This window comes from Sinocyclocheilus grahami, unplaced genomic scaffold (genome assembly GCF_001515645.1).
Source record: "Sinocyclocheilus grahami isolate Dianchi unplaced genomic scaffold, SAMN03320097.WGS_v1.1 scaffold791.1, whole genome shotgun sequence".
Taxonomy (NCBI): domain Eukaryota; kingdom Metazoa; phylum Chordata; class Actinopteri; order Cypriniformes; family Cyprinidae; genus Sinocyclocheilus; species Sinocyclocheilus grahami.
This window is the reverse complement of record NW_015505970.1, coordinates 367,808-379,365: the sequence shown is the minus strand read 5'-3', so window position 1 is coordinate 379,365 and position 11,558 is coordinate 367,808. Positions and strand designations below refer to the sequence as shown.

The 11,558-nt window shown below is 38.3% G+C and overlaps 2 protein-coding genes across 2 annotated transcripts in view; both read left to right on the top strand.

The window, feature by feature from the left end:
* LOC107561756 (MAM domain-containing glycosylphosphatidylinositol anchor protein 1-like) overlaps nt 1–2,144 on the top strand; it is a 137,946-nt gene extending 135,802 nt beyond the window's left edge. The window contains exons 11-12 of the mRNA XM_016246233.1: nt 1,810–1,962; nt 2,128–2,144. Of these exons, the coding sequence (XP_016101719.1) occupies nt 1,810–1,962; nt 2,128–2,144 (170 nt within the window). The remainder of the gene's footprint in view (nt 1–1,809; nt 1,963–2,127) is intronic.
* The window catches only part of LOC107561774 (MAM domain-containing glycosylphosphatidylinositol anchor protein 2-like), a 36,633-nt gene continuing 26,897 nt past the window's right edge, over nt 1,823–11,558 (top strand). The window contains exons 1-2 of the mRNA XM_016246252.1: nt 1,823–1,962; nt 2,375–2,536. Of these exons, the coding sequence (XP_016101738.1) occupies nt 2,383–2,536 (154 nt within the window). The 5' untranslated portion in view covers nt 1,823–1,962; nt 2,375–2,382. The remainder of the gene's footprint in view (nt 1,963–2,374; nt 2,537–11,558) is intronic.

Below are 11,558 nucleotides of genomic sequence, written 5' to 3'. Positions count from 1 at the left end.
AGCTTCCAAATCCTCAGTACTCATCTTGCTGGATCTGTCTGCTGCGTTTGATAGTTAACCACAAGATCCTCTTGTCCACCCTCATGAAGATGGGCATCTCAGGAAACGCACTCCAGTGGTTCAAGTCTTACCTCTCAAGTAGATCCTTCAGGGTGTCTTGGAGGAGTGAGGTTTCTAATGGTGCTTTTCCACTGCATGGTACGGCTAGGCTCGGCACGGTACGGTACAGCTCGGCTCGGCTTGGTTTGCGTTTCCACTGCAGTTTAGTACCGCTTTAGAGTGGGTGGGATTATAGACATGTTGCGCCACCTCTACTGCCGTGACCTCCTGAAAAACTTTTTCATTCTGCGTCGTCCCATCAAGCTCTTGCTTGATCCGCTCCTCGGCTATCAACGAGAGGAATGTCTGTACTTCCTCAACAGACCACGAAACAGCCATTATTTTGTTTTAAAAAGGTGCTCTTATTTGAAACTGTTGCGTTCGTTCAAAAAAAGTTGCATTCGATCCTCGCTGGCTGTGCTGATTTAATCTAACGGGTCTAGTGTCTCGTGTCACAAGTTCAATGCAATGACAGTGCCAATTTTCTCCGGCAAATCAGTGATCAGCAGGGTTTACACGTCACATTTTGTTAATGGTACGGCTCGCTTGGAACCCCAGCCGCGGGGGTACCGAAAAAATGAAAAAAGTACCAGGTACCGGGTACTGTACACAGTGGAAAACCCCCCGAAAGCGTGCAATGCCGTACCATGCAGTGGAAAAGCGCCATAAGTTACAATGTCTTGCTACTGGGGTTCCTCAAGGCTCAGTGCTTGGACCACTTCTCTTCTCCTTCTACATGTCATCATTAGGATCTGTAATTCAGAATCATGGCTTTTCAACTCTAATTCTCATTCCAACCTGATGATCCGATGGTAGCTGTTTGCATTGCAGCCTGTTTGACAGATATTTCTGGCTGGATGAAGGACCATCACCTTCAACTCAACGTTGCTAATACAGAACTGCTCGTGGTCTCAGCCAACCCAGCACTTCATTACAACTTCTCTATACAGCTAGGTTCATCAATCATAACTCCTTCCAGGACAGCAATGAACCTTGGAGTTGTGATTGATGAACAGTTAAGCTTGACAGACCATATTGCTACAATGGTCCGGTCCTGCAGATTTGCCTTATACAACATTAGGAAGATGAGACCCTTCCTATCAGAGCAGGCTGCACAACTCCTTGTCCAAGCTCTTGTTCTCTCCAGACTGGACTATTGTAATGCTTTCTTGGCGGGCCTTCCGGCATGTACTATCAAGCCTCTGCAACTGATCCAGAATGCAACAGCGAGAGTGATCTTCAACGAGCCGAAGAAAGCCCACGTCACACCTCTTTTCATCATTTTACACTGGCTGCCAATAGCCGCTTGCATCAAATTCAAGGCACTGATGTCTGCCTACAAGATAACCACTGGTGCTGCAACAATATACCCAAACTCGCTAGTTCTGCAAGGGAATAACGCCTTGTGGTGCCATCCCAAAGAGGCACAAAATCACTCTCACGGACCTTTTCCTAGACTGTTCCCAGCTGGTGGAATGACCTACCTATCTCAATTAGAGCAGCTGAGTCTTTAGCCATTTTCAAAAAAACATCTAAAGACACATCTTTTTCACCTGAAATATTTCTTCTTAACTTTTGTAACATATTCTTGTATTCATATGCTTGTGTAGAGTATGTTTCGAACTTATAATTACTATATGCATGTGCCAAAAAAACAACAAAAAAAATGGCAAGGTATATCTCTATTCCCTCTCATGTTTTTGTGTGCAGATCACGTGTGTGGGTTTGAGGACATTAGGATATGTGGGTTCACTCAAGACCGCAGAGATGTGTTTGACTGGACCAGACAGAACCATCTCACACAGAACCCCAAACGGTCGGTTAATACAGGGCCGGATACGGACAGGAGTGGGACAAAAGAAGGTAAAAACACACACCAAAGTGGACATCTTTTTTTCTGCCCACTATTGACGTAATTATAGATTTATAAATCTAAAGAGAACTTTTTCTTTGTCATTTAAATGTATTTTTATAGCACTTTTTCAAACTAAAAATTATTCCAAAGCACCTTTACCTTTAATTCTTTAGAGAATTTTTCCAGTTGAGAAACTCCATAGAAAGATACACTTGTATTACAACAAAAACAAAACCAAATTTCATTTTATTGCTTTAGAATCTTTAGAAAGCAGATTTTTTTAAAATTATTATTTCTTTTTAATTTTTTTAATAATTTTTTTTTTCTGTGTGTATAATTATTTATTTTGTGAAAGCTTCTGCCCTCTTTGAAAAACCCTGTGGTAACACAAGCGTTTTGTACTTTCCTTATGCAATAAAGGTTACTACATGTACATTGAGACGTCGCGGCCGCGCCAGGATGGGGATAGAGCTCGTCTCCTCTCTCCATTGTATAATGTTACGGCAGCCCGAGGACCAACGGGGACCACCAGAACCCCCTACTGTGTCTCCTTCTACTACCACATGAACGGAAAACATATGGGTGAGCCTTCAACCCTGGTTTGAATTCACACACTCAGAAAGACAAAAACATTTAAATGCTCAACTTAAAGTCAGTGTTGGTTTTTTGCTTTGGTTAACTGATATTGTACTGTTGTACTCTTGGGGAATTTATTGAACAGTGGTGTCTATATGACAGGTTGGAGGCTTGATGACGTTGTTTCTCTGCACAAATCTATACTTGTGCATGCACATACTGTATGTATATACTTCAGATTCTAACTGGAGTTTGGTTTGTCTGAAAGCATCCTCATCTACCGCAGCATTGGGCTGAATTTGTCAGGGAAAGTACGGTGGTTTATGAGTAGCATTCACCAGAAGGTCAAAGACAATGAAGGACACAGACAGTCAGAGAGAGACAGAGAGAAGTGATGTCATCCACACATCCATTACTTATTTATCGTGACTGTTAAAACATTAAGGTTTATTTTAAAGTGACATCTGTCTATTCGCTCTGCTTCAAGCAGTCTTTTGTGTGTGTGTTTCTTCCTGGCATATTTAAGCTGATCAAGCACCTCATTCAGTGCCACACTGTAGTAATTCTTAGTGAAAGTACACAGCTCAATAACATTGGAGACAATAGTCTCTAATCTGTTAACATGGATGCGGAAATAAATACGCACCACATACGCACTGCAAACTGAGTATGTGTGAAACAGGTGTAACACGATGGCCTGCTCAGTTTGCCGAACAAGAATCTCAACGTTTTTTAGGGACAAAAAATAAAAATATATATATCAATAAATCTGTTTGTTGTTTTTTTTCTTGTAAGTAAAGTAAAGGACAAATTAAAAACATTGTAAATATGTTTAGTCACTGTAGTAGTAATGACTGCCTGTTTTTGCAAAAAGAGTTTCATGCCGATTAATCGACACCAAGAGTTGATTGCTTTAACTATCGGTTATCGGCAAAACCCCATGCGATAGTTTTCCCGTCCATTGCTGGAGCGGCTGAGTAGTTTTTGTTTGTTTTGACACGTGACACTGAGCGCTGCACAGAGCAGGACACTTCAGATGCGGATTTAAAACATCGACAATGAAATGGAGCGTATACAGAATAGGCTACTATAGGTCATGTTTTCATATCATTATAAAGTAATTAATTTGTTGACTAGATGCTGCATTAGTGGAGAAAGAGAAATAGTATGTTTGCCATGAAGGCTGAGAGGACGCAAACCTCAAGCGGTTAAACAGTGACCCAAATGTTTAATGTCACGACTGTTACCATCTATTAGTGTCAGTTTATATCCAGCTGGTCACGTTAATGCATTTGTAAGCCAGTGAAGATGCAGATTTAAAGCTGTGATGTGAGAAAGCACACTGATGTGTTCATTCAGCAACAGAAATCCTGCCGCGCTGCAGAGCGCCACTCATTACATTATATTTGTCCCAAATCGTTGCTAATGTGCATAATGACTTCATCCTAGGCTGTAAAATTGTGTATTGTGCATTTTTCAGCAAAACATTTGTCTTTCTGTGGCTCTAATAAAGTCTGTATGCCTCATATGGAGAGCTATCATATAGATCGCGTTTGGGTTTATATGAAATGCTATCACTTCACAATACTGTACGATTCCATTTGTAACATTAACTGAGGTTAATGAAGATGTATTTGAAGGGATAATAAAAAAATATATATTTTTTTTATTTTAAAGTTGCATCTGTTAACATTTAGTTGATGAACTATGAACTAACATTAATGATCAATGTATAATTAATATTTAATATGAATATTTTTATTCCATATGAAAAGTATGCTTCTGTACTTTTGTGTGTGTGTGTGTGTGTGTGTAATAAAGTATTTTGTATTATATTAAATGTATTAAAATATATATTTTTAAATATGTATATAGTCAAAAGGATTTCTCTTGCCTCATCTACCATCTTGGGTGGATATTTTTTCACTCGTCACATTGCATTATGGTATTATCTTTTATGTTAAGGAAACATGCAATGCTGCCTTAGGGGCCTTTCGCACAGGACACACTCTAGCATCCATCTGCACGACATTTTCATTGTTGTTTTATGGCGCTAAGTGGGCATCTGTGACTCTTGCCACTTCTTAAGACACCATATCAGGTTAAATTAAGTTCAACTTTTAAAATGTGTCTTGAGACCTTATGGTCCATTCCTCTGCACTGCGTTTAGCTGCTTTTCAATGCAGGAACACATCCTGTGTGAACGGCCTCTTAGGATTTGACCAAAATAAGGTATATCCTTAAAGGGATAGTCCACCCAAAAATGAAATAGCATTTTTTGTCTATACAATTCAAATAAATGGGAACCAAAACATTCTTCAAAATACCTAATTTTGTGTCCCACAGAAAAAAGCAAGCCATACAAGTTTGGAATGAAATGAGTTGAGTAAACAATGACAGAATTTTCATTTTTGGGTGGGCTATGTCTTTAAGATATCTTTTTTTTTTGGGTGGACCACCTCTTTAAAAAGCAAACCCACGTAAGCCTTACAGTTGCACCTAAAATGTGTTCTAATTAGGCAGCAGACTATGTTTCGGAGCAGAACCCGTGTGTCAGGCCTCCCAGAAATGTGTTTGTTTATGCAGGGTGCTATATACTGTATGTGTGGATGGCAGGGATTTACTCTAGTTTGAGGACAAAAATGTCCCCAGAAATGAGCTAAATCTGACAAAAGCTCTCTTTTGGGACCTCGAAGGCATAAATGACTCATAAACGCAGTAAATAATGCTATCTAAAAATGCAATGTGCACAATGATTTATAGGTGTTCCTGATGGGGTTCAAAGATCTGTGACTATCTGGCAACCACCTGTTATCACACACTCTAGTACACACTCGCACATGCAGACTTTAATTGCTCATTAATGTAAGGACTTTATCACAGAAAACTCCTCTAATCAAAGTTTCGACAGCAGACCAAAAGTTCTTTGTTGTTGTTTTCTCATTTTTCAACTTTGACAAATAAAGTAACTGAACTTCCTGTTTCCCCTTGCATTTTATCTGCGCTCACTCTTCAAACTTTATCAGCCCATTAACGGCTCATAAATTCTCAGTTTCTACTCCCCTCTCTCTCTGGCTGTCTGTCTGCTTTGCTTTCACTTACCTCATTCTCTTTACCTGTGCATCATCACTGTCTGTCTCCTTTTCTAATGAGATGAGCCCGTCTAATTATTTGCCAGTTGCCACTCATGACACGGACTGGGCTCGCGGTGGGGGGCGGCTGGTGAACACAGAATGCGCTTCAATCTGTTCGGTTTTCCGAAGACATTTTGGATTCCCTGCTGCAGGCCTGCACTGTATATTTCAAATGATATGTTTTATTAATCCCATTGCTATTTAGGAGTTGGAGAAGACAGCAGGTCCTTAATGAAAATTAAAATTGAAAGGCAAATCACATTAATCATGATCAAAATCACTCTAGGGTGCACACGCACATGCACATAACTTCATACTCAAGCTGTCTGCTAAAGCTCTCTAACTCATCATATTTGTCTTTGTCTGCTTTAAAATGAGAGTGGGCGGTTTAGCTGTGTTTTTATTTGCTGCTACATTATAAACTACTTCCTGTGACCTTTCATTTATATCTGTGTGCTAAAATCAAGTTGGGTGGCGTCACAGTAAACAGATGACATGTGACAAAATGTAGTGAGCTGGTCACTTTTTGAGGATTTTAAGGCAAAGAATTGGAACTCTCTCAGTGTGAATGCTTCTTTCTAGAGCATGTCCATCTAAAATGCAGACTGAAGTGAGAAATTCTCATCAAGTCAAGTCCGATTTATTATATACAGAGCTTAATACAATACAGATCGATTCAAAGCAGCTTGACAGTAGTAAACAGGAAAGCAGCATTTATGTCATAAAGCAACATTATTTTAGTATTATTTAGGCACTATTATAATATTTATTAAATTATATTTCGATTTAGCTTTTATTCTTATATTTTCAGTTTAAGTTTTAGCAATTGTGTTACGTATTTTTGTCGTTTTTTATTCGTTTGGGGGTTTCTATCTATCTATCTATCTATCTACAACGTCATGCAATTTACTCTATGAAGCAGCTGTTACAGGTTTTTTTTCTGACCAATTCAGTTATTTATAATAAAAAAATACATAAAAAGTAATCATTCAGAAGCAAAAATGTCAATAAAATGGTTTAATATGATTAAAATGTAATATTGTATCAGGTGTTTATTTGTATATGTATTTTTATGCTTATTGGAGTATACTTTCAGTAGCTTTGCAACATGCTAACAGTAAATAACGTGTGATGTTTGCCCAAAAAAAACGAATGGATGTGTGCTACAGCTAATTTCCCGGCGTTTTCCATTCGGGCTACCAAAATGTATCAACGCCCTGATTCTATCTTGAACAGTGATATAAAATTCCTTCCTTGATTTGTGTTGTTCACTAGCTTGTAGGGGTAAAACGGATCATAGTTGATCGTTTGCATGTGTTTCTAAGTCTTGCCGATTTAAACATTCAAGCGTTTTAAACCATTCACGCGCATTCAAAACATGCACAGAGAGCCGCGTTTCAGACAATGCGTGTACACAGAATTGATTCTTCTCTCGCATATCCTTGCATCTGAATGAACACATACACCCAAAATTATCTCAAAATAACTGTCTCGGCAAGTATTCTCGTAAACACAGTCGGTTATGTCTTACGTGAACTTAAACAGTGGTGAAAGAAATCTCAAATTCATTATTATATTGGATCCGTGCATTCGGTCTTAAAGGGGCAGCAGCCTATAAATACATGCTGTTCCATAAGCGCCACCTGCTGTCAGAGAGTGACATTTGCGTCTAATTCACAAAGCTAAAATCAAACCATTCTGTTTTTGCTTCAAATTTCGAAATTCTACAATCTAATTGCAATCTAAATAACATGGCACTGAAGCTTTTTATCATGCTGATTTGTCCGTAATGAACTTCAGCCAATGTCTTTTTTTATTTTTTATTCGGGCTTCTTAAATTCATTTTGGGCTACCAAAATCTGAATAATGTCTGCCCGAAGGGCTACCAGCGATTTTAAAATTTTGCAAGCCCTGAACTACTGGACTAGTCTAAAAGTAAGAAACCCTCAGAAGACAATCAACAACACTGTGTGTATATGCGATCCATGTGGATCCATAGTTAATCTATGAATCAAACAGTCAAATAATTCCGGATACCTTATTATTCGAGTTGTTCTTATTTACCATCAAACCATTAAAATTGCAACATTGACAGCAACAAAAGCAGCAGATGTGCTGAATGAAAATGTAAATTCACTTTCTGACATTAGGTGGCACTTTTGGACAAGCAGAAACACAGTAGTTACCAGTGCTGTTCTGATAAACACTATTCTATTAGGCATTTTACAGAGATAACCTGAAAAAAAGGCAACAAAACCTTTCTGAAGGAAGTCAGTTCCCTTTCATTCATAATGTTTCCCCCTTTAAACAGAAATACAATTAATTTGTTATCCACTCCAGATATCCACTTTTCAAAAAAATGGACTAAATTTCGACTAGTCAGCTATTCTCGCACATCCCTACCCAAAGCCATCAAGCTTGACCAGACTGGGTGACCTTAGGCTGGTTTAAATTGTTTTTATCTGCAAGCTGGTCTCTGTCTTACGCGTGACTGGTGGCAGTAATCTTCTATAGGTTAAATGCTGGCGTGATTTCTGCTGATTACGGCCTGTGTACACTAATCTGCTAATCATTAGTCTGTGCATTGGCATGTGGGCGGCACTGTGGGCACAGATGCTAAACTGAGAGTGAGGCACAGCTGGCTCGACTCTCATTACATGAGACGCCCTACTGAGAGACAGACGTCCTTGTTAGTAATCTTAATGTGTAGGACTGTGTTAGCCGCTCTATGCTGGCCGTAAATTACAACCTCATTAGCAGAATGAGAGTTTAGACTTTTATTTGCGCCACTGTGCTTGCATTAGATTTGATTATATGTCAATTATCAAATGTAGAGATTAGCTCTGCGTTGGCTATACCACGCTAACATTACATTCAACAGAGCTAATTTAGTACATTGACTCTTTAGCCTTGTGCTATTTGCAGACTTTCCACTCTTCCTTATAAGAGTGAAATATGAGTATAAATGTACACAACACCATAGGAGTTGTGTCTTATAATGAATGATCTTCACATACATGGAGACACAGCATGTAGTGTGTGTGTGTGTGTGTTTGGAGTATATTCAGTTATCTGGAGGCTTGTCTCTGTTTGATGGTCCTACAGAAAGAGCTTTGCATTACTTGACTGGACCAATAAATATTTACTAGTAGAGAGACAGCGACATTCCCTCTCTATATTTCTGGATGGGTTTATCTGATTAGAGGGAGGCGGCATGTATTCGACTTGTTTTTGACGACTTGATCATTGGGTTTCTAGGTGCTGTTTTTATTTAATTTTAATTAGCATCAGCATTTGTGTATCAAGCAGTTTGTCTCTCTTTTAAATGAAGTTTTTTTTAGTTGTTATATTTAATCATTATAATTAATATATTCTCTTGATTTTTTTCCTCCCTCTCTCTCTCTCTCTCTCTCTCTCTCTCTCTCTCTCTCTCTTTATATGTTTATTTATTTATTGTTACTCTTTGAGTAAATGGTCAGGGCTTACCATGAACAAAGTGCTTTTAGGCTAATGAACAATACATTAGATTAACATGCAGCCCTGAAAATGTGTCAGTTAAATTGTCCATTTCGATTTCATGTTGACTTTTTCATGTCATTCGCCTTCCTCTCCACACTGTAAAGACTAGGCGATCACCCTAGTAGTCTGTTCAATTTTTCATCAAGAGCAACACAATAGCATGTTCTATTAGACTGCAAGGTTATTAGGCTTTAAGTTCATTACAAAGTAGTTCAGCAGCCAGTGGATCCATTAGAGCAGAAGTCAATCACAGCAGCAGTCAGTCCATTAGATCCTTCACTCATTAAAGCATCAGAGTGTGACCCTACTGCTGTTACAGGATGACAGCGGCACTTCACAATGTGTTTCTTCAGTCATTGTCGTGATTTAGTGATGCACACACTTTATATGGTACAAGAATGAATGGCTCGTTTGTTTAGACAGCCTGTATTCATTGTCTTTCGTCTCTCAGGAATACTTGACTCTGATTGGTTAATCATAGCCTTCTGCAGTCAAATATGTAAGGGATAATTTACAGCTAGCTGCTTTCAAACAATGTTATTTTAGTATGTTTAATATAGTATTATTGTAAGTATTATTATTAATAATTATTTTGAATGAGGTTTCATTTTAGTATAAGTCTTAATCATTTTATGTTTGTGTGTCTGTGTGTGTTTTAGTAGGTTTATTAAAAGGAAACTAGTCCTCCACTAATATTGGCACCCTTGGTAAATATGAGCAAAGGTGTCTGTGAAAATAAATCTGCATCGTTTATCCTTTTGCTCTTTCATTCAAACAATTCACAAAATTCTAACATATCATTGAAGTAAAACAATAGAAAGTGGGGTGAAAATCTCACTGACATGAGATCAGAGACCAGTCCTTCATTCAGAATCTCTCCAGATCCTTCAGACTCCCAGCTCAATGTTGGTGGTGCTTCTCTTCAGTTCACCCCATTCATTTTCTATAGGGTTCAGGTCAGAGGACTTGGATTGCCATGGCAGAAGCTTCATTTTGAAGGATCCAGAAGGATCATTGTCCTGATGGAAGATCTAAACATGGCCCATTATAAGATTTCTAACAGAGGCAGTCAGGTTCAGATTTTTTATCTGTTGGTAATTGATAGAATCCATGATGCCATGTACCTGAACAAGAGGTCCAGGACCTCCGGCAGAAAAATAGGCCCAAAACATTAAAGATCCAGCAGTATATTTAATGGGCATGGGCTATATATATATATATATATATATATATATATATATATATTGACTAACTGAAATATTTAATGAAAGTATAGCTTAAAGATTTAAAACGCTTTCAAGAAAACAAACAGCACAGAAAGAGCACTCTGTACCACACATGGTTTGTGTGTGCTTTAAATTGCCTGCCATGTCCAACTTTCCCACTCAACCTCCATATTCTGCTCATTACAGAGATGAATGAGTGTTTGGATGTGTTTGACCTGTGTCAAGGTTAGCCAAGGGCCTCTGATGTTGTCGTTCTCTGGCAGCACAGGGGTCCGATTGGGGCCTTAGGCCTTTACTGCAGCCTGTCCTTACATACAGTACACAACCATGATTGTTTCTTTTAAAGGGTTGGTTAGCTGTTTATTTTTAAGTGCCTGCTCATTGTTCACTACGGTTTACGAGTTAAGTGTGTGTAATCACCTTAAAGATGCACCAGCACACAATTTGTGTTTGTTTAACAGCCAGTGAGCAGCTCTTCAGTGTGATTGGGGTCATTGAAACGTGGCGGATGCTTTTAGCCTGGGCAGCGAGCTAACAGTGAGGCTCTGATACAGCACGCCGTTCCTGTTAAAGGCTCCTGATTTTCCTCAAATTGCTCTTATTACTGTAATACCTGAACAGTAATGACACATGCTGACACTATTATAGTGACTTTCCCTTTTAAACAACAATAACAACAAAAATGGTCACGGTACAGCATACAGTGATGTGTAGTAATGGTATAGTACAGTATACTATGGTACTGAACGGTTACTCCAGATGGTGTCAAAAAACACATTGTTATACCATGCTACTTTTGTGTTAGAGGTTATTAGTATTATAATTTTTGTTTTGTTAGTGTTATAATGGCATTATTCAGATGTATGACCTTGTACAATACAAATGGCTTTCTAGCTCAAAATGAAACATTCATATTGCTACCAAAAAGAGTGTTTGAGTCTAAAGGTAAATTTGAAAATTTAAGGTCACAATGAAACTTTTTTGACATTTATACAAGACATTCCTCAAAACTTAAAGTAAGAAAGTAAGGATTGGACTAGAAATATTATGATGTCCCTCATTTGTATATATCTTTAGATAGAAGTGTTTGCTAAATGAATCAATGTAAATATAAATAAGCTAATTAATGACATTAATGCATTATTTTCT